The 24,218-nt window shown below is 44.9% G+C and overlaps 1 protein-coding gene across 2 annotated transcripts; it reads right to left on the minus strand.

Annotated features, from left to right (window-relative positions):
* Window positions 1–467: 467 nt before the first annotated feature.
* Window positions 468–22,776, minus strand: bahd1 (bromo adjacent homology domain containing 1). 2 transcript variants are annotated; one of them, XM_040199717.2, is made up of 7 exons: window positions 22,224–22,776; window positions 7,926–9,666; window positions 5,790–6,199; window positions 5,549–5,708; window positions 5,385–5,464; window positions 4,262–4,353; window positions 468–4,015 (listed from the first exon to the last, which is right to left on the minus strand). In XM_040199717.2, the coding sequence occupies exons 2-7, from the start codon at window positions 9,556–9,558 to the stop codon at window positions 3,823–3,825; spliced, it is 2,568 nt and encodes an 855-aa protein (XP_040055651.2). In that variant the 5' UTR covers window positions 9,559–9,666; window positions 22,224–22,776; the 3' UTR covers window positions 468–3,822. The 2 variants fall into 2 exon arrangements, with proteins under 2 accessions (XP_040055651.2, XP_040055652.2); XM_040199718.2 differs by lacking the exon at window positions 22,224–22,776 and adding an exon at window positions 13,438–13,680.
* Between the last annotated feature and the right edge of the window lie 1,442 nt (window positions 22,777–24,218).

Below are 24,218 nucleotides of genomic sequence, written 5' to 3' on the forward strand. Positions count from 1 at the left end.
TTTTAATATATTACGTGTTTTTTTTAAACTTTACATTCAAATTAAACATGATTTAAAGATGTAGTTTTCATGTGGCACAAAGGTTTAAGTCTCCTTTTTTTGCTAATATTGTAAAACCTTGACAAACAGGTGGCTGACTGGAGGACAGTTGAGAGCCAGATGTTGTGAGAATAGATTCAGTGAGTTTAACAAGCACGTTTGGTTTGTAATGTTGATCATTTATACCTCAACATGTATTTTCAGTGCTGCATGGTCCTTTTGTGCAACATGTTATATGCAATATTTGACACAAATGTTTTGATTACTCAATTTTTGTATCTTTGTTATGAATGCATTTGATAAAACCAATCACATGTAAAATTATTGGCTGATTGAGCCCCCGTGTGGGAAATAACTATTACTACAGCTGTCCTTTCTTGTGTATTTTCCAATAAAACGTCACGCCATAAAAACGCCACAAACACATGTTCAAACTCATATATTATTTATTACAATTAAATATTTTCTTATATTACAGAGGTCCATTTGAAACCATACAAATAATCTGTGCTGTGGTTAATATTTCCAAGATATTTCCAAAAACGCCATGCAAATAATAGGAACATAAATTCACATCAGAAGAATCAAAGTATAGCCTTTTTTTGTACACCCGGGAATGAAATTAAAATTCACGTTTCAATACCTTACCCTCGTTCTCTTTTTGGTGCAAAAACCTCTTTGTGGTAATTCAAGATGAGACCAGATCTGGCAACAATGAAAGGCATTTGGAAGGTGGGTAAAAACAGCTCGTCCCTCTCATTGTGGAAAACGTTGGGAGTAAATACGGGTTAATGGCAACAGGCACAGAGGACCAATTAAGACATAAGTATCACACATCTTGATTAGACATAATTAGTTTGCAGAGTGATTCCTAAGGCCATAACATGTACTGCGTGGGATTTCTAACTCTAATGCAGAACCTTCGGGGGGATTCAAAATAGAAGATCCACGTCGAACCAAATAAACCCAATCCTGCTTTGTTCGATTGAACTGTTTGGGCTTCAAACCTGTAAATCCACCATCCATCAATTGTTCAATTGAATGTTCCAGTCAGCGGCAAACGTTTGCTTCAGTTCTGATACAGACGGATGACCTTTGGCCTGATCAAAATGGCAGTGTCTTCACTTTCCAGTTCAGCCTGACGAATGAACGAGAGTGGAAAAGTAATCTACCCAACTCTCTATACAACAGCAGAGGGGAAGTAGGCAGAATGTGGGTATTTTCAAATGTCACTTCCCCAAAATCTATCTTTTCAACTACCCACTATGGTTTTAAGGTGGCGGCTGTATTCAAAGGAGATTGAAAGACTTCAAACACTCCTGCAGCAGAATTTCCTCACTGGTTCAACCTCTGCCAGGTAGTTGTGTCTTGCCTTTGGAACATAGTGCCCATACAGACAAGACGGCTGAGACGGACAGAGAAAAAAGTCTCTAAGGACATTGTTGTCCACCATGAAAATTCCGTAACTACTGAAGTTCATCCCATCCGACGGATTTCAAGCTGACTGCAGCCGCTGTTCATTCCGAAGCAGAAAACTACAAACTCAATAGGAAATAAGCTTTTTTGTTGAGAATTAGGACTCGATGTGATATTCAACGCAGCATTTCTACCCAGTGGCCTTTTTTGACAGAGAAAGCCTGGCTGTTGTACCTGCAGTCGAAGGTATACGCTCTAGGTATGCTAAGCTAAGCATTAGCTTCCACTGGTATCCATCATGTCATTTGACTCTCCCCAAAAAAGCACACGCATTTCCCTCAATGTTGAACTATTCCTTTAACAGCCACAGCTCTTTAACAGATCACTTTGAATTCGAATCCAAACTTGAGCAGACTTTTAACCAAACAAAAGAGTTGATTATTGATCAGTTTTACCCTTTTAGATCGCACAAAAGATCACCACGGATGTGATGGACCTGAGACGCTTCTCGAGCATCTAGGAACCAAGATCAGCACACATCTCTAAATGAAAGGCTGGGAATGTTCTATAAGGCAGCAAGATCAAGGGCACAGGCTAATGGCAAGGTAGGTTTAACTCATGGTAGCAATCGGCTTTTAAAGGTGAAAAGGCAAAGCTTTGTCATCTCAGGACAGGGGACGGGAAGCACGGGGAGGCCAAGGTATGTTGTGCTCCTGTAGGTTAAGCATCTCTGGTCACATGTTAGCAGGTGTCCTTCAAGCCGTATCGGAGATCCTTCTAAACGTCTCCTCTGCGCGGAGGACTTCATTACATTTTCAACACAACATTTAATATCCTTGTACTGGGCAAGCAAGCTCAATCAGTCACAGAAATACTATTGCGAATGATTCACACTTTTTATCTTAGACAGTGCAGCTAAGGAGAGACCTCCTTTATAATCAGGAGTAAAAGCCACTCATCTAAAACTCTATTCTTTAAAATTATCTTTTGAAAATAAATTATATTTTCTCAATACAGAAATAAATACATATCTTCTCTCAAACATAGGAATGGATCATCATCATCATCATCATCATCACAGATCTAAATGCTACACTGAATACATTACTCACCGTTTTATCGGTGAAGAAATAAGAATATAGGTGACTAACCGCCATCTGCCACGAACAGAACATACACTCATCCAGATATATGAATGCAAATATACAGTTAGCTGACACCCGAGTCATATTACACCTCTAAAAATCCGCTTTGATAACGGAGAATATTCCTCCGCATTGGTGGAACAAGGAACGCCGTCAATGCTCGGCACATTGGCACATCGTCATACTGCAGGATCAGATCTAACCAAAGTGTGCTTTCTTTCTAAAGTGTAGGTCTTTACCACATTAGCAAATCACCATCCAGGTGAGTTGAAGAGTTGCATGAAACCCATAATTCTCTCAGAAAGAAACAAAGAGGTGGAGCCCAAAAAAAACGTCCATGTTTTGCTGTTTGCGGTTCCTGAACTTCATCATTGTTGTTCAACGGTTGAATTTAATTTGATCAAACCGTTCAATCAAGAACTCTCATCACAAGTGTGGTCAGAGTTGACTACATAGATCTGCAGGCCAATCCCAGTTACATGATGCAAAATGGAAATTTTAAATCATAGAACCGTTTGAATCGTGAAATTGGGACATTTGCATTGCGACTTTGATGAGAATCTCGATACGACTCTCATGTTGGGCTGGTGGATGTATATCTGTAGACAGCAGCCAGCACAACATAAGATTTACATTGATTATCTCGTCTTACTTTTGTCGAGAAATCAAAATATATCCCTAACATTGTTCCCTAAAACGCCTTGAAACCCGGAGCTTCTCTTTTATCCGCAAAATATATGTAATATCCAATGTAGTAAAATCAGCCACTCACAAACCTCTGCGTCTCCTCTCAAGGACCAATGTGGGACGATATGCTTCAAACTTTGTTCAGCTGATGCGTATCAGCGACACAGAACGGGCGTCAGGCAAACAGTAACATAAATCACACCTCTCTCACACACCTATGAAACGTCACATTTCTACGAGCTACAGTAGCATGTTCTACAGCAGAGTAAGTTCCAGGTTCTCCAAACAGCTGCTACGACACCACAGAGCCAAGTACGGCGAAGACTGTTTCACTGCCATATTAACTTGTATAATATATGTCACTCTTACTAAACAAAAAAGGTGGGGCATGATACAAGCATGACATTTTTAAAAAACAAACTCCTCCGTCATTTCTTCATCCTCCTAAACCAGTTCCCAGTCTACAGGTGTGTAGCCAATCAGCGCGGAGGAGAATGCGTAACATCGTCTCACACGTGTCGCGCCCCGTCGGGTGCTACTGCAGGTTCTTGAGGAGGCGTCCGTAGCGAAAGTCGTAGACGTGTCGACAGAAAAACACCAGCTCCGGGTCGGCGTCGTCGGGCACACAGTGGTGGGCGGGCGTGGCGTCGCCGACAATGGGTGGCACCACGAAGGAGGCGGCGCGGTCGCATACGCCCTCCCTATGGCGTTTAACCAAGGCACAAAATCTGGACAAAGCACAAATGCGGGACATCAGGCTCGTTCGTCCCGGGGGAAACATTTTCATGCGAGCGAACCGTCTGATGGCTGAAAGAAAATCAGCCGGCTTTTCATGTTAGAAATGGTGCATTTCAAAATCAGCACGGTGCAATTTTCTCAGCAGGCCCATGCGATCTTTCAAACAAAAGATATTGAGGCACAAATTTACACTTGAAATTACAAAGAAAGCCACCGCTGCATGTTCTCTCTCTTACCGACAATACTGGGCCAGTGTTAGAACATAACATTTGTCTTCAATACAGGCCACACTGTTCACATCCTGGTGACGAGACGCGAAGATCTCGTTCTGGAGAAAGAAAGATCAATCAATCAAAACCCAGAACAAAAACTGATCCCTTAAAAAAAAAGGTGCAGTGTGCATTCAACCGACATCAACAAAGCCAAAGCAGAAGTGGCCAAAACCCCAAGTGTATATTGCCCTCTCTGGAGCCAGTGTTTGGTTTGTCCGCTCTGGGCTACTGTAGAAACATGGTGGGATCTCTCTCTCGGCTCCTTACGAAGATATAATCAGCTCATTATGAGGTCACAAAAACACAACTGTTCTTGTTTTCAGGCGATTTCAACACTGAAGAAAACACAATCATTAATATCGTGGTCCATTCGGGCTTACAGATCCCCCCCCCCCCCGCCCCTCACTCCCCCTCAACGCACTACGCTGTTCCCTCAGGCCTTCACATTCCGCCCATGCACACAGTAGACACAACAGACAACATCTGTCTACTTCATTGTGCACGAGGAGCGGACAGATTCACGGGAGCAGGATGTTTCTTCTTCTGAGACAAAGCCCCGCCACTGTGCTCACACCGCTGCTCTGATGTGTTTGTCCTTTGTAAACGCAGCGCAGAAACGACGGACTCGGTGCGGTTTATTGTTTCTGGAGATGAAATGAAGTGCAGCTCGCTCCTTTGAGAGATCGCCGACAAGGGGGCGCAACAGAAGCTGCTCTCCGACGCACGCGTCTGCCAGCCTGCTGCACGCGATCACTTACTTAGTCCAAAATGAATGGGGAGAGACTGAAGATCTAATTGCTTTAAAAATGAAGCACCTTATATCCCAGCAGGCATACGTTTTATTGGAAAAAAAGAATTAAGCAAAAAGAACGCGGCACAATGAGCCAAGGGAAATGAGACAGTGTTTAAAAGATCATGTTTTCACTGTATATCTTAGTTTGACATAATGCATAAATATCAAAGCTATCATAAGCAAATTATTACATCAAGTTTAATAAACTCTGCACACCGATTCACAACAACAGTTTGCAAATAGTCACCTGCTGACTAATGAGAAACCAGTGCTGTACAAGGCGCAAAACCTCACCTCGCAATGTATGCTGGGATTGCGTCCCGCTTGCGTGTGTTCTGGACGGTAGTACCAAAACAAACTCATCATCAGCTCTCCTGAAGAGAAACAAACAACAACTTCAGCGCTCAACCCGTTATCACGGCGTCACTTCAACGCACGGCGTACAGAAGGCGTCCTACCGGACTCCGGCTCCTCCCACAGAGCTGAGATCTTGGCCACGTAAGGCAGAGACTTCTTTCTAGGTCCAGATTTGAGCAGAACAGTGTCTCTGACCCGAATCAGCTCCCCGTCTCTCTGGACCCCCTCGAAGCACTTCCTCAGCACCTGAGCCGCCTCTCCCTGGGAACACAGGCGGAAAGTGATGAGACGCGGGAGGTTCTATGGGGGTCACCATTAGAACCAAAAACGTTCTCTACGTACCACAGAGAAGACCTCCTTCTGGAAGGGCAGGCCGACCGGCTGCCAGCCATTGGTCGATTTTTGGCGTCCGTTCTTCGGCTGCTTGGCAACCGCTCGCCCTCCGGCGCTGGGGGCGGCGTGCTTCTGCTTCTTGTCCCTGTCGGGAGGGCGGGCCGCCGGGCCGACGCCGCCGGGGCCGCGTGCGCCGGACCTCGACCCGCCGGGCGGCTTGGCACCCTGCGGACACTCCTTCGCCGCCTGCGGCGGACTCTGCGGTTGGCTGGGGTCGGACGGCGGCGTCTGAATGCGGGGCACTGGTTGGCCGGCCGGGGGCACGTCGGGGGAGGGGCATCCTGCGCAGGCTCTGGGGCCGTGGGAGACGGGGAGGGAGGAAGAACTGTGGCGGTCATTGAGGGTTGACGGGTAGTCGTCTGATGGAGGAACAAAACAGGAAAAACAGTAGAGCAGAGTGACTGAGAGACGTTTAAAGGATCAACATCACTGTGTGAACAGGTTGCGCACACTCCCATGACACAGCTGTGATTTCGCCACTTGCGAAATGCTTTAATCCATATATACAGTACCTCTGTGTGCATCTAATAATATCAAAATCATAATTTTGTGTTAGGCACGTTAGGCAGCTTTATTCAAGCTAGATTTCAAAGGGAAACTACATTTATTTGACAGCTTTTTAATGGAAACTGCAAATTAAGATTTTATGTGCAAAACCTTTTCTCACCTCATAAATTCTGATGTATTCTGTAATAAAGTAGTACGTCTTAAAATAGCTCCACCTATAACACCAAAAATTAAAATGCCCTTTAAACAGTAGGGAAAACCCAGTGGTTAGTTTTACAACTAGTGCCTCCAGTACATTTTGCTTCTCATACTTGTACTTTTACTAAACTTCATTCCCACAGAGAACCAAGTGAGGCTGTAACAGCAAAGCCACCGGTTGCATAGAATGAACCATTCTCACCAACCAACACGACATCTGAGTATTAGATTGAAATCAGGACACCAGGTGGACAAATAGGGTCTGAGTTGTTGAGCAGCTGCAGCAGCATGAACAAGAGGGGGAGGGGGGTTGTCAATCAAACCTGATCCAGAAATTCCCATTCAGTGCAGAGAATTGGTCTAATCAGGCAGAAAAGTGGGGAAAAAAACACCTGCGTGGGTGTACGAGGTCGTTATATATGACAGGAAAACCCCAGGTGTTACAAAAAATACTAACCAAAGCCGTGTTCTGTTCACGTGTCCCATTGAGCCTCGCGATCAGGACAGCAAGCCAACAACACCAGGAAGAGCAGCCAGCATGAATTATAATACGTACACCTGTGCTTGTCCTACTGGGACAAATGTCCGAGTAGGAAATCGAACAGTGAAACTGTGCTCGTGTGATTTTGGTGATTTTGGCGTCAACAAGGGTCTGAGGCCTCACAGCCTGACCTGCTTTTCGGCTGCTGCAAAGAGAGAGCGCGGTGCAGCCCTGTGTGTGTGTGTTCGCATGTCGCCATAATTGGTGTTGTTTTTGAGGTCACGCTCAGGTGTTTCTAACCACAAAGTCACACATTCAGGAAGACACGTGGTGTTTATGGGTTAAACCGCAGGCATCATAAAGAGTTTTTTTTCTGTTCTGGCTCACATCTCTGACTCTGACTCTGTAACTAACTGCTGACATTTGAGCTCGCAGAATCAGCTCATTAAGTTTCTGGTGCAAAGGCCTCGTATTCACTGTCCGGCTGCTTGTATTCAAACGAAGACAAAGGAGGTCTCGCCCTTTATCTGATCATTTATGTGTTACCTCCCACTCAAGTGACATTCCAAAATGGGAGATTTAAATGGCGAACATAATAGCTATTCTCAGCACATTGTACTGTGTGGCAGCCGGATAGAAGGGGGGGTGGGGGGCTGCATACAAAAAAAACCTCATAACTATAGAGAGCAGATCTCATGAATGTCTAATCCTAAAGAGGGAAATCCTCCTGGCTTACTTAAAGGAGTCGGGGATTTTAAACATTTAGTCCTCAGCCTGTGAAGTAAAGTTGTGCGCTCTTAAGACCAGATACCGGGGCATTAACAGACCATGTCGACTCAATGCCCGCCCGCCGCTGTGCAAACCCACCGACGGCAACCCTCCTGGTCCGGTCTGCTCACCTCTCTGGGTGCCGTGCTTGCATTTGGCGCAGTCCGTGGGGCTGAAGGAGCACCCTCCTCTGCCGATGGCTGGAACCACGCTGGTGTAGGAGGAGTAGCTCTTGATCCTGCAGGGCTCTCTGTAGCACGCCTCCACCGAGGCGCAGCAGTACAGCGGGTGGCTAATCCCCGGGGTCTGCGGACCGGCGCCGGGGAGCAGCTTGGCTCTCTTCTGGCCGCTCTTTGGGCACGAAGCGAGGGGGGGTAGGGGAGAGGGCGGGGCGTCTGGGTGGCTGAAGTGGACGTAGTAGCCGGGGAAGCAGGTGTAGCTGTGCGGGCTGATGGTTATGGCCGCCGGGTGGGACACGGAGTGCGGCGACTGCAGGTGGTGGTGGTGGTGGTGGTGGTGATGGTGGTGGTGGTGGAACACCTCGGACAGCGCGCCGTCCTCTGGCTCCTTGAAGGTCTTGTCCTCCAGGAAGAGGGCCAGCCTGTGGCAGTACTCGACACACCTGTCCTGGGAGCAGCAGTAGCAGGAGGACACGTCCGTCTCCACCTGCTCCTTTTTTATCGTTTTCACGGAGAATCCCAGCGAAGATCCACGACGGAGCTCATGCCGGAGACGCTCCTGTCCCACCGCAGCGCCGTCCCACTCGGGATCCAAAGCCTCGCTTTTGCACAAACCGCAGCAACCCTGGATGTTTGTCTCCAGCTGGGAACCAACCAGATCACCCGTGCCATGTTTTATGTGCTTTAGTTGGTCTGCATGCTTAGGACGTGTGGCCTTTTTGGCCGCCGTTGTTTCTCCGCAGACCGGCTTGCCGCCGCCGGTCTCACCCTGAGTCGTGGGCGCCGGCTTGGACTCCGACTTCCTCTGCCGCTTGGTTCCGTACTGGGCGCTGGTGAGCCTGAGCAGCGTGGCGGCAGTGAGGCCTGCTTGGCGGCGAGGCGTCGGGGCAAACAAAGCCAACCAGTCGATGTCCTGAGCCTGCGCCGCCGCCCGCCTGGGTTTTTTAGGTCTTTCTTTTGGGTCCGCTTTCCCTCCCAGAGGAACCTTTTTGGTTTTATGACCTCTATGTTCAGTCTTAGCAAGAATATCTTTAGCTTTTTCTTCAGTGGAAGGCTGCCGTTTCTTTGCGAGAGTCGACGCCAGCGAATCGTCTCTGTAGAGCAGCAAGCTGTTGACGGCCTCGGCGTTAAGCGAGGCCATTCTCCGCCGGCGAGGCTCAAAGACGGGCGCGGGAAACGCCAGTAAGGCGTCAGATTGTTTGATTTTTGGTTCCAGTGATTGCTGATTGGCTGTGGATGTTTTCTTCAATCCAGATTTGGTCCTTCTTTGAGTGGCGCTGGAGTGCTTCTTCTTGACCGTAACCCTCTTTTGTTTCCCAGATTTTTGTGCGTCCTTTTCTTTACCCACAACGCGTTTCTCCTCCAGACGGGTGAGCAGGACGCAACAGTCCAGCGCGTCTCCATCACCCGCCGCCAGTGTCTTCTTCCTGTGTCGATGTGACTCTTTTTTATCCTTCTTTTTCCTCCCCCTCAACTCATTTTTTCTTTCTTTCCCTTTTTTCACTCCACCTCCTTTCTCCTTGCCTCCCTTCTCCTTCCGGAGCTTCCCACATTTCACAGGCCGGCTCCGCTGAGCTTTCACCATTATCCCAGCGTCCGGGGGCAGAGCCACCACCTCCTCTTCTCGGGTTTCAGCTCACAGAGAACCTTCAGCGAGCATCATCACGGGTCATCGCCGGGGTCCATGCAAACTCTAGGGAGACACAGATGGGATATTTAACTGTAAAGATGAGGCTGCACAATGACAGAGAATCTGGGAGTGACTAAATGTAACAGATCTTTTGATGCATTATTCAACAATGGGTTTTACTTAGTTTGCTGTCCAGGTCCCCAGAGAATGTGACCACTTAGACAGCCTTTCTCCTTCACATGCAAATACACTGCAGACACAAGACGAAAAGGTGGACAGCGATGAAGAGCACATGTGACGCCTGACGCCGCGTACTCCGTCCTCTGTCCCATTCGTCTACTCTGTCTTTACTTTATCTAATAATATATTAAGGAATTAATACGGCCATGTCTGCTGTCTTAAATAAAAAAATATTGCTTTTACTTTGTCAATACAGCAAACGGAGCTCAGTCAGTGATGAAACTCAGAAACCCGGCCCAGAAAATGTTTAGGCAATGCCTTTAATGTTTGGTATGATGGATGCTTTTAGAAGCAATTTGGATCTGTAATTCACTATTCCGCACTGATTTATTTGTATCCGTAGCCACAGCCTGTAGCTGATCTCTGTCCATCGCACTATGGCTTACCAAAGAGCAAAAAATTAGATTAAACATGAAAAGACTGGTATCTTTCAATGTCTAAAAGGAAAAGGAGTCAGCAAACTCTTTTAAATCAATGTGATATTTGAAGACAAAAACAAACAAACAATGTGATCAAATGACTCATGACTTGATTCTTATTTCAACAGCACTTGTGGCGGAAACACGCGTGTCGTACAATAGCCTCTTTGGTTTCCATGTCAACAAGCTCCAACGGAGTGCATCAAAGCACCTCCAGCTATTTCGTATATACGCAGAAGCTTCAGGACACAAAAAAACACCTCAAAGGAGAAAAACTTCAAAGCTTCAGGTTCAACTGCCAGTAACCTTTATGCAATGACACTTCTGTGCGCGGCATGAAGAGATGGATCATCCCTCAGCCCTGAAACTCAATTATGCCACTTGACCTCCAAGTCCGCATTGGACTTTTTATTTATATTAAGTGACTGTTCAGGCGGAAAACCCATTCAGCTTACACAAGTACCAACCCTCAGCTTCTGTTAATACCCAACGCAAATAAGATAACAAGTCGCTCGTTATCAGGGCACGTTTGCTTTCAGTTGTCTGGTACGTGATTAACTGTTGAGCTCATACCTCAACTTATTGTCAAATGTTTCTAAACCTTTAAGTAGTAAAAATGCACCTCACAGTTTCTACAAACCCAAGTCGAGTTATCCTGGAGCTACTTTGTTGATTATTCATCCTAATCAGTTATTCTGCTCTTGTACTTCGCATGATGAATTTCAGCTTATTCTGTAAACTCTGGCTTTAAAGTGGTCCTTTTTTATTCATTATGGAGGAACTCAGTTGTAAAGTACAAGTAATAAATTAGAAAACAGAATTGTATGTTAGTCGACTAAGAATTTCTTTCTAGTCAAATGTCTAAAGAAACTGCAACGACAACATGATTGCCTTAGAAATCTTTTTTACTTCTATTTAATGTTAAATGTTATATGTTGCAGATTCATTTTCTATTGATGAGCGAATCCCATAAGCTACCAACTGTTTCAGCACCTCATGCATTATGAACTACGCATTATTATAAAATGTTAAAAGGTTTTATCTGCAATCACATGTCTCTAGGATTGACAATAACTGAACACAGACACCCTGATATTGTAAACAATGTTGGTGCATCAAATCAACCATTTGTGCCCCATTTTTTAATTTTAAATTAAATTGACCTGCCTTGACATTGAATGACTCGGCGACTCTTTTTTTTGGGTGGAGCTGTAGCGCAAGTCGTCTTCAGCCATCCCACGCAGCTCATTTCTGCTGCCGCTGCTTTAGCACACACCCATTTGCCCTCATGCCAGTTCCTCTTCCATCGCTCCAGTGCGATGCTGGCAACCGTCACTGAAATGTTTTCTTTAACCATTTGCAGTCAACGTTTTTTTTAACAAGCATAAAAATGCAGTTTCTGCCTGCATAACATTAACAGCTGCTTATTAACACACTCGAGTATATAACACAACTGCATCTCACCAATGAGTGTGCAGCAAATCTGCTGTTTTTTTTTACAACTTGTAACACCCAAAGGAAGAGTTGAGAAAATCGAAAACACAGAGCGCTTCGGTTTGCTTCTTCCCTAAACAGTTTGTGAGCCGTGATCTTTTGCTTCATCTCAACGTCACTTGGGAAGCACAAATGCAAACCCACTGTGACTCCTGAGTGGACACAACTCTCTGCCTGGACGTTTTCAAAACAACGTCCTGGCTCTGTACGCCCTTATTGCCGAATGACTCGGTGAACCGTGAGAGACGATCCATGAGAGAGAAATTTAATTTCCAGGTAACAAGAGGACAGAAGGAGCCTCACATCGAGTTTCTGTCTGCGGGTATCAAATCGAGTTGCTTCATTTAAATACGACAAGGAAGCCACGATGGAAGGAACATAGAAGAACATCCTTGTTACTCACAGCTAAACCGTCACCACTATTGGCCCAATGATTAAAAAAACGAATACTGTCGTGTAGATATTGCTTTTCCCGTTAGATATAAATAAACAACCGGCAGCTGCACACGCAGGTTCTTTTTGAGGGCCCAGGAGTTGGAGAAGACATAATCACAAACGTATTTCTCCTATAAATGGCATAATCCCCCTTCCATGTGAAATACTGGAGAGTTGCAGTTTTCCAGGCAACACAAGTGGAAAAGGTAGGAAACCAGTGTTGGATCATGGTTTCCGAAATAGTTGTCTTGTGAGCATGTCAGCAAAAGAGTGATTGTTTCTGTTATTTGAAGTGTTCTGAAAAGGCAGAAGAATATTTCTCAAGGAAAGGGGAACTTATGAGGTTTTTTTTTTAAAGATGGAATATATTATTGATCCTCTGACTTGTTAGATTCACCAATTCCATGGATACTAAGTGTATTCCAAGAAAAAACACCCAAGATTCAAAATAATCCCCCATCCCTTATTTAGAAGCCGAAATGAAAAGAAAGATATCTATTTTCTGAGAATTACAGAAAAACATCCTGTGCCATTAAAAATAAAATGGGACATAATGGGCACATGGAAAGCTTAGGAATTGATAACTGTGCGTGTGAACGGCCTGTACAGTACTATCTGGAGACAGAGGAGGAAGAGGAGGAGGAGGAGGAGGAGGCTGTCACACACAGGACGGACATGCTGCTGTCATCATCACCACAGAGAGAAAAAGACCCCGAGGCTGCAGCTCGCGGGGATCCGAGCCGTGTGTGCTGCTCCTGATAGTGCGTATCAACACGGGTCCACTTTCCTGGAGCAAATCGGCAGTTTGACAATCCTTCAACCACCAGCAGCACCTCCTCCACCAACACCACCAACGCCACCCTTCACCTTCATGCAGGTTCCGTCACACAAACACACCCACACACACTCGCTTATAACGAGGGACAGAAGACAAATGCAATTAGGAGCCGCGTTGTGGCACGAATTATATAAATATATATAGATATAGAGAGAGAGAGATTTGGCCACGCGGCGCTATAATCTGACAGCGAGAGCGGGCTGTGAAAAAAAAAGCTCCACGGCGGAGAAACGGGTCTAAAACAGCCGACCGTCGTCGATCAATGCGGGGTTACAGGCGCTGCCGGTCGGTACCGGTGCCGCCGGGAGCGTCACAGCCGAGTTACCAGAAGCAGCCTATAACCCGATCCCGATCCCATCATCTCCTCACCAACTGGGACCGGCGATAACAGTCGCGGCGGATCGTTACCTTTTGCGTGTCCCGTCGGGTAAAAAGAAAAATGAAAATGAGCCCAAAAAAAGCTAGAAAAACGGGGGGGTGGCGGGGGTCCTGTCCGTCGTGTTTCTACCCGGTCGGGCTGTGGAGCGAACGGCGCACGGTAGCTGGAGACATGGTGAACAAATCGGCGAGCGGTGACCTACTTCCGAAGCGGCATGCTGGAGATAATATCCATGCGCTGCCTGCGTCCACGTGCACCGGGACATCCCTCCAACGCGCGCGCTGCCGGAATATTCCCGCGGGGACGAAAACTGGGGTCCGCAATCGGCACTGAGGGAATTAGATTTACTTCTTCAAGGTACACGTTCTTTTGAGTCTGTACGAGGAATATGCGCGGTTACCCCCCCCCCCCCCTCCCCCTCTTGCAATATGTCGTATCGTTGTAAAGCTCTATTTTGGGGGGTTTGGGGCAAAGACACAACCAAATTACCCAACGTGTAGACCTCTTTTCTAAAAGTCTAGGGGAGAAATATAGTTGCGTTTGCGATGATACTAAAGCATTTGGTACAATAACTAAAAAATATATGACAATAAGTCTAGTAATAATACAAAGATGACTAAAAGCTAGAACAAAATAGGTCCTGAGGGGCTGTTAAATAGAGCCAAACATGTTTACACATAATAAATGTTTTCGTACATCATGAAGATGACATTGTCTTCTCAAGACTCTATACTATTTCTAAATAAAGAAGATAAGAATATAGTAATCAGTAAACTACTTATATATATATACTTCACTACTATCACTTGCAAGAAATGTGACTTGGAAGTGCAGTGATTAAGGTACAATTAAAGTATACTTTTAAACTGAAAAAATACGGAAATCATATGAATCACTTGAAGACAACTATAGCCTCACATTGTGAAAAACCCACTGTGTCCCTGCTATAGTAACAGAAACTGAAAACTGACTGATGAATATGGTGTTCACTTCACTCTAAACGGACTATATTAAAGTACATATTTAAATACTGTAGAAATCATTATTAACTCAGTATAAATAACCCCTAATGTGCAGGAAGTGATAGAATAAACCATACCAGCAGAATCATGTGTGTAGAAATGTATCAGCAGCAATATGAATAATCAATATCATCATTTTAGAATTATTTTTACTGGCTGTAGCATTTCACTCTTGTTAAGATTTGTTGTGTCAACCAGCGCATTAATCAATAATGCAAAATACCCATAGTTGGATAAACACCCCAAAAGGTACATTGTAAATACATTACATAATGTAATAACATTATGTCCTTGTTCATCAACACAAACACAAGTAAGATCAACTCTGAGTATTGCACCCTTATTATAACCCCTTAAAGGAGTATTCCAGTGATTTCTATTGTCGGATTACGGAGAGCTGAAAAACGGAAGCATGCATCTCTCTTAATTAGTCTCATTCACTGTATCCTCTGCGCTTAATGATACATGGGATCCAATAATGAAGAGTGATGGCTCGCGGCTAATCATTTATTACCTCCTTCTTGAGGAGACACAGATAACATTGGCGTATTACACAACACACACACACACACAGTGATGATGATAGCTCCGACGCTGCTCTCACCCGGTGGATGTTCAATTACAGGAAGACTGCACCAACCAGCGGGTTCGGTCTCTTTCCAAACAAACTGATTGGAAAGCCACTCTGCTATCAAATTAGCATCTCGTCAGAATCAAGCTCGATTGAGATAAATGCTGATCGTCCTCATCAATATCAGCTTTCCAGTGTGTAATTAAGAGGTGTAAACAAGCTGGGTGTGTTGAGTTAATGAGGCGTGAGCACCGGGGGAAGATGAGGGAGGGAGACTGCTGAGAGCTGACCTGTTCTGCAAGAAACTGCAACACACTGCAGGAAGATGCACGACACCGACCGGGACCATTAGATGCTTCCTGTGTGCAGGAAGCACTCACTCACTCACTAGTGATGCGGATACAGACATAGAGCAGACATCCAAGTCAGTGCTTAAAGGCACATACTAAACATATTATTAAAAATAAATCACAAAATATGTATTATTATTTCCAAGAAATCCACTTAAAAAGTAGCTGTAAGATTCTCACACGTTTGATGATTTCAGAGTCTATCACAACAGAAGTCCAGATACTGAGCATGGCATTTTGATTTCCAACATGCCAACAAACAGGAAGCAAACTGTGTATTTGTCTGTTTTCTAGGGTCGTGTATCGGATTTCAATCTATCTATTACATGTAAAGATACCATACCAAAGAAACCATGAAAAACTAACTTCAATGTGGGTAGAAATCACTTGAAATTAAAAGATGCTGCAACTCTTATTAACAGATCCCAGGTACACGTTTGAATAAAAGCAAGGAAAAGGCTCCTAAAATAAGGTCAAAGGACGGGTTGGTTCCTAGACAGAGATTATTGAAGATTGTTTAAATCTCTCAGAGACGAGAGTTCAAATCTTGCCCCAGAAACTCATCTCAGTCGATATTTACAGAGGATGATGCATTTTTATTACAGAAGGCGGAGAGATACTATAGAGGAGAGATTGAAATAACACTTAAGTACTTTATCGATCTCTTTCTCCGCTTTCCCTGCCTGAAAAGCCAGAGATCAGATTCTCAGTCAGTGCACTGTCAACAAAAAGTTTAAAAAATACATATTTGATCTAATGTTTGTTTCACCTGCAAAATCTTTTGAACCTTTGAAGCAAGAACAAGCAGCCGTACCTGAGCGAACCCCGTTATGCAAGGAAAGAGCCGGCAATGGACGCTTGGACCGGTTCGGGCAAGTAGCATTTGGTGGCTAATGTTGGCTAACCTTAGCTAATGTTAGCGAGCCAGGTTTTAGTTCAGCTCTTGGGTTTGTAACTTTCAAAGTCTTGAAAGGCTTAGTGGCGCACTACATGCCCAGCACCAAAGGGCAGCCAGACACGTTAGCAACTAGCTAGCGAACACAGTGTGGAATTTAGATAAAAAGAGCCAGATATTTACGCTTTTTGGGCGAACAAAACAGAGCTAAAAGAGAATTATCACAGTTGCTCTGTAATAATTTGTGACAAGCAACTGTTTTATAACAAGTTCACTCATTAATTTAAAGGAGATGTTGTGCCATTGTTGTGTTTACAATTTGGCCCCTAAAACATCCTGCATTGCATTGAATGACCTCTCTTTATATCAGACACATTTATGCTAATAACCCAAAATGTAATCAATATCCACATCTCATGAAAACCACTTAATGTGTGGCCAATCACAGAAAAGCGGCACAAATATGCAACCACACCTGTTAAAAAATATCCTGGCAAAGGTGAGGCAAAATGTTTCATGTCAATTTTACAATACAACGATGGAGGAAAGGAGGCTGAGCGTTTACCTCAACTGGGAACGTATTCTGAAAGATGATGTACGGTATTTTCACAGTTTTAATACCTCACCAATTTTACAACACGATGTGAGTTTCTTCACTTGGGAACTTATCTTTCTAATTACCTAACGTGTGTGTCGGCTGGATTCACACAGGATCAACGGAGGCTTCGACTCTCACCATTTAATACACTGCTGTCTCATGGTGGTTCACTGACAGGGGCGGGACTTCCCCTCTGTATTTCCCCAGTGAAACAAAATATTTAAGCAGCATTCTGTTACAGATATTAAATCAAATCTGTGACATTTTGATTGGACTAATATGGAGCACGATATGGAGCTACGGAGGACTGGCTCCACACGGACCTCTTTTATGAATGAATCATAAATGACTGATTGATAAATCCGTGAATGTCGTAATATTATTGGTATACGTACAACTACTGAAGCCCGCGTCATATTTCAATGATTATTTGTTTTTAAAATGTATTTAAGCAACAAGGTACGAGAGGCAGTACTTTCTCATCCAATAGTGTAACATTTCGAAGGTGTTAGGCCGACGCGCAGCGGAGGCCCGGCCACCCTCGAACTGTTACACTATTGAAGATAAAGTACTGCCTCTAGTACCTTATTGTTTTTACAATGTAGCAGTTACTATAATAGTAAGTAAATAGCTGCCTCTCAGCACAAAATTGTTGTAGCCACCAAACGTTGTAGAGAAAATAGTTCCCGTACGTGTGTCTGTTGCTATGCAACAGACGAAAGGCAACAAAAAAACAAGATCGGTATCGAAATCCTTTGCAGCGTTTCCGGGCTTCTTTTTGGCGATTGCCACCGCGCTAAAAACTGAAATGACAAAGTGATGGTCGCACAAAATCTAACTGACTAACTAACTTTGAGTGCGCAGTGAAATGTAATGCTCAGGATGAGGTAAACAGGCACTGTACATTATGGCTCAATAATGTGACTGACTCACTCTCAACCAATCAGAACGCTGGATTTCATCAATCAGAATGCTGGATTTCATCAACCTGTATTATAACAAAATAATAACATATAATAAAATCTAAAAAGGCTCAAAAATGCCATTTTCTATTTAATATTCAACCAAAGAATGTAATGGTTCACATAGAATACACTCAAACTAAACAGTAAAGTCATGCAGGAGCCACTGCAGCAACCTGTCATTATCGAACCAGTGGCTGAATTCTGCGTATGTTGACGGTCATGTAAAGAATGCGTTGGTGAACACGAGGCAGTTGTTCCATGGCTGAAAGCAACAACGCCGGCTGCTCGGTTATTTGTTGTGTGGCAACAACTGTCAAACTGCACGTGAAAATGATACAACATAAGTATGATAGTCTGAAACAGCTGAGGATCTGGAGATGATCGCTTACTTAGCTTGAGACGATGTGAAAACAATGTGTTTGCTGTGAAACGGAACAGGTTGTGAGCCTTTATTCCTTAGCCCTACAGATGTAGAGATGACAGTACAGCACCATGGAGCAGATACAGGACAGGAAGTGTAATTATCTGCTGCTGCCGCTGCTCTTTGAAGACACAGGGGAAGATGCCAGACAGTCCGACTGGCAAAGAGGGGCAGGAGGGGGGGCAGAGAGAGAGAGAGAGAGAGAGGGAGAGAGAGATAGTGTTGAGGACTGAATTCACTAAATTGTGAATGTGAGTGGAGTGAGGAAAGTGCAGAGGGAGTATCACACTTTGCATCCCCGATCGAGAAGGAAAAAAAAGTCAAACTGAGTCAAAATCAGAGGGACAGTTGTTCACATCCATCCTGCTTTTTCTTTGCCTGACAGCTGCTGAAAGCAGCGGGCGAGAAGAACAAGAGCAAAGAAAAATGAAGAGAATGTGTGTGAGACGCAGAGGGGACGCGGAGGGGACGGGACGCCCGGGACAAGGAAGTGATGGATTGAGATAGTGCCGGCAATGGGGACAGAGAGTGATTGTCATCATCATCATGAACAATGACTCTCTGATGGAGCGCAGGCCTGACGTGGTTTTTTTTCGACCCAGCGGAGAAAGGAGCGAGGATAAGGAGGAGGAAGGGGCGGCGGGGAGGAGGAGGAGGAGCAGGCGCCCGTCCGCCCGCCCGCCCGCCCGCCTGCCCACCTGCCGCGGCCTCACTCAAGCTTCCAGCATCTGCCAAACCGAAGGACGTTTGGTGCCATGTGCTTTTTCAGTGAAGGAGCCTGACGTTTGTCGGCCACAGTGAGGGCTTCTGTTCCGTTCGGCCAAACAGGGTTTAACACCCCCCCCGCACACACACACACACACACACACACACACACACACACACACACACACACACACACACACACACACCCTGCCTCCCCTTGTAAACAATCCCAGTGTGTGTGTGTGTGTGTGTGTGTGTGTGAGCAGCGAGCGGCTCTCAGAGCTCCACATCCAGTGCAGCTGTGGGCCGGCCGACAGCTGACGCCGGGCTGTGGGTCTCTGCTCCCTCCTCCCCACCAACCCGGGCCTCCTCTTCTTCTTCTGTGTTTCCGTGAAGCAGACCTGTAATTTTCACAGCTGTGTCTCTGGCGTCGCGCCACAGCGAGTCGGGGGAGGGAGCGAGAGAGAGACTGGGAGGGAGGGAGGAAGGGAGGGAGAGGCCGGCTAATGGCTTTCAGAGGAGCAGAGCGGCAGCAGAGCTTTGCGATTCTGAGACACTGAAGATTCAAACCAGGGGAAATACTCAAATGACTGAAACTTTGTAACAAACAAAGTGCAGTGTTTTGTCAAACATGTGGGAGCCACAAAGGTTTATATTTAGGTCTTGTTTTCACTGTTTTCTTCATCGCGTCTATTTGTTAGGATAACATTGAGTGTATTAATGCAAAGTACCTGCTGGAACACTTTAATGACAGGTTGAATCAGACAGGTGGTGGTGAGGTCAACGGTTTAGTTGGGTTAGTTTGTGTTATTTAGAGGTAAAACACAAAGAGAGTCCGGCCTAAATGACGGTAATAATCCCTAATTGCCGGGAACCTCTGGCACGCTCAATTTAGTAAATACAGAGTGTTGAGGTTGAACCTGGAAGTCAGTCCGAACACCGACACTGATGTTTTCAATCTAACTTTTATTTCAGTCTCCAGGTCCAGACAGTACAAACCATTAAATTGTATACTTTTCAATTGTGTTGTGTCACAATGTTTTCTCGTCCAAAGGAGATTCATTAGCCCGGGGTGTTAAATAGTTTGACCTCTTGGCGTTTCTTGCCCTGTTCTTTCCCTGTTTACCAAAGCCGCCATAATCCCGGGAACGTCTCCGTCTCAAAGGCCAGCGGCCACATGAGCAAATACTGCCCAGGTGAAGTAACATATACTGAGACGAGAAGATGAAGCTGCTGAAAAAAGTAAAGCAAGAGCACCTGACAGAACTAGATTAAAGAGTTGTTAACGGGCGCTGAAAGGAATTCAAAAGGAATCAGGCGATCTGAGTTTCTGTTAGATAATATTTAACACGCGTTTGTGGCACCGCAGCGTGACATGCGTTTAGGAGGAAAAAAAAGGAACTTGTCAGCTACGGTACTTTTCCAGTAACTTCGTGAACTGCAAAGAGGAGCGAGATGTTGTTTCCACGTCCTAGAATAGACTTGTATGCATTTGAGCCGCGCCGCACAACGGTATGAACAACAATAATGTGCTGACAACAGGAAGATTTCTGTTGAATTCTCGTCTCTGCTGTGTTTCTTTTTTAAACACACGTTGCCTGAATCTGAGCAATAAGTATCCGTCTCCCTCGGCAGAGACGACAGTGTGTTTGGGTGACAGGAGGCATGTTCCCCTCCTCCTCCTCCTCCTCCTCCTCCTCCTCCTCCTTTCTCTATTTCTCTATCTCTATCCCTCTGTGGCAACGACAGCACACTTCTTCATCAATAATAGGATTATGTCCAGCTTTATGGCTCACGTGTGGGCACCTCTATTCAACAAGCTGCCACGACAGGCCTGTCAAAAGTAGGCTGCAGGGAACTGACTGCAGATGCAACAATATATTCATCGTGTCACGAGACGCTACAACCTCGAGTGATACTGAATGACTGATGGTTTGATTTATAAATAAATAAATTCTGCTACTGCCTGTATTTCACTATATAACAACATCAAACTTGGAGCAACTTTTTAAGAAGAAATAGCACGGTCAAGATTAAAATGTTACATACACACACTAGAAGTAATAACAGCACAATGGGCCACTTCTTGAAAAGTCAAAAGCAGGTGAAACAAAAGGGTGTTTCCACCATCACAGACCACGTCCTCCTCTGGACAAACATTCCCCTCAAACATTAGGATTTCCCCGAGTACGATATCAATCGCTAACTTGTTCCCATTCCTTCAATTCGGGGCGCAGACGGGTCCATTCTGACACTACAAAGACACCAAGCGCTGTCGGGTGGTTGACTGGTTCCACTGTGTCTACTGAGCATCTAACTAACTTATGGATAAAATGAGATGCAGCTTTATTTATCTCAAAACAAAAATATCTGTCTATATAAATCTATATAGTGGCAAAAATGCATCAGCCTTCATAAACTGCAGCCGAACACGTTTGATTCCTTCATTACACTTGATAAAGGCAGATGCATCCGTCTTTTGATAGGTGTTCTGTGCAGCACTTGGATCCAATTATTCAAATAAATTATTATTCCCTTGTTCCTGGTTGACTCGCCTTTTGTCTTTGCCCATTTGGACTTTGGGTCTTTAAACTTCTGTTTGCACTTTAAACGCCTCTAAATCAATCAATGTTTCCAGTCTTCTTTCTGACCCTTAGAAGACCACAAGAATTATCTTCAAAATCTACTTAAAGTATCACAAGCAGAATGGAAAATGACAATTTTATATCATCAAACGCTACAATATTATATAACATTCAACAACTAATCTCTATTTGATATGCTTTGTTAGTGTACCGGGACACATTTAATGGACAATATGTCCCTCAGAGACGTATTAGGTAGCATGAAATGTACACACTGCAGTACAAGTACCTCAAAGGAGTACACACAAGTGACGTTTTTGAGTGAATGTTGCCCATAGTCAGGCTGACAGACCGAGAGCCACAGATATTCAGTTCATTATGTTGGAAAAGCAGCACACATCACCACTGGAGACAATTCGGTTGACTAATTGATTAATCCGCTCATCACTCAGCTGCAGATCCAAAAGAGCCAAACTAAAGAAAATACAGGACAAGGAGCTTCCGACGCCTCCAACGCGTCTCCTTGTGGCTTAGAAACACCTCTGAGCTCCAGGAAACACCCAGAAACAACAGCAGCAGAGCAGCTTCCAACTTGACTCCAACAGAAGCTGCTCGGGGGACATTTTTTCTGCGATCCCGAGGAGAAGGAGGAGGAGGAGGAGGAGGAGGAGGAGGAGGAGGTCTGAACCGAGTCGCTACTCACCGCTCAGCCGATGAAGAAAGGCAACAGAAAGCCCTTTAAAGTTTCCTTTCCGGGGATTTTACCCCAGGAGCCAGAAGAGAAGGGAACGATCACTTAATCCGTCCGTAGCCGACACATTACTAACCCCTCCACCCCATCCACCTCCACCCCCCCCCAAAAAAAGGTTCGAGCCCGTTCTGCGCCCCACGCGTATTATCCAGCGGCACGAGTTGGAGGTCGTTTGCGACTCCGGGGAAGGCGGATCGCTTCCACGGGGAGACGCGTCAGGTGTGCTGCGAGCGGAGAGGGAGGAAAACACTCATGTTGAGTTGATCGCCAGAGTCTCTCTGTCTCTCCGTGTCTCCCCTTCCTTCACTCCGCGCTGCGCCGCTCCGTGCGCTTTACGCGTAAAATAAAATAAAAAGAACGCGACACTTCCAACCGCAATCTCCGGTTTTGCGGAAGATGGAAGCGAGGCGCGCTGAACACTTCGCGGAGCTGCAGGCGAACTACGGCTCACTTCAGCGTGTTTTTACATAACAGCATCATCCGCTTTCTTTTCCTTTTTTTGTATGTTGACGCATCGCGTAGCGAAAACATGGAGTTTCTTAAAGGGCCACGGACGCGCCGCGCACATGTCACCACTGACAGATGGCTTTCGCCCCGTTAATGTCTTTAAGCCCTCTTCTTTTGACACGTGGGTTAACCCTTGGCAGCGGGGGAGACTTCGGGGAAGGGAGGGAGAGGGGGGGGGGGCGGAATATTTGATAGACGGATGATGGTCGACACATTTTGGTTGTCGGGGTTAAACTTGGTTTTGTTTTGTCCTGCTTTCCTTGTTTTTCCCTGCAGCTTATCACATGTGTGCATATATATATAACACACACACACACACACACACACACACACACACACACACACACACACACACACACACACACACACATATATATATATATATATATAATAAATAACATTGAGCCTCCTGCTGGATGGGTATACAATGAATAGATGTCCATTATCCTGGGGCCAGTCGGATTATTCGTATTTGACTGAAGTCAAAACTAATCATTTATTGATGAATCCTTTCATAGGATTCACCCCTTTGTCCCGTGTTTACTCCCATTTGGTAATATATGTGTATAATTCTTCATGCATTCATAAGTTGCAAAGTACAATTTTTAATAAATGGAGGCTTGAAGACGAGTATTGAGAAACCACAAGTCTTACTGGCTTATAACTGAACTAAATAGATTTGTTCACACACTTACATTATGGTGCTTGGTTCTGGATGAACAGCGCTGGGATGTTCTCATTTAGAAAGTGACTCGAGTCTCATTTCTGAGGTAAACCACCATCCTGCAGCTCATTACTGAGAAAGGAAAGAATGGGCCACCTGCCCGTCTCACACAGGAAACAAGTAGGTGTGATTGATGGTCTTTGAGAACCCGCCGGTCCACAGAAGAGTCAAATTGTTAAGAAATTTAGACCATTGAAAATCATTCATTTGTTCACATTATTGTTTACTGCTTTGCTTGAGCAGCTCCTTCATCACAACTATTGTTATTTCAATGCATCGGTAAAAACATTTTGATACCGTTGATACTTTTTATTGTAAATGACTGAACTTCTTCAAAACACTGTTGACGTCTCCTTAAATAACCGTCCATTTCTCCATCAATTCCAGGAAGCGTCTGTGGTCACAAGGAAGTTGAAATAGAAATGACAGTAAACTTGAAGGGTTATTGAAGCAAATCTATTCTTGCAGAAACAAAAATCGTGCTGCAAATCATGCTGTAATTTCTCATTCTAGTTGAGTATGTTAGAGGAAATGTGGTCTTGTTTCCTGTGAAGGGGAAATCCTCCCTGAATAGACCAGTATTAAGTGCAGTTCAATCATTGGAACTCTTTGCCTTCCCCAGAAACAAGGAGCACCGTGATCCAGCTACACAGAAACATGTATGTTGGCTTTACAATGTTTTCCTCAAATCTTTCAAGAAAATGACACAAAATCAA

Source organism: Gasterosteus aculeatus, chromosome 15, assembly GCF_964276395.1.
Source record: "Gasterosteus aculeatus chromosome 15, fGasAcu3.hap1.1, whole genome shotgun sequence".
Classification (NCBI taxonomy): Eukaryota; Metazoa; Chordata; class Actinopteri; order Perciformes; family Gasterosteidae; genus Gasterosteus; species Gasterosteus aculeatus.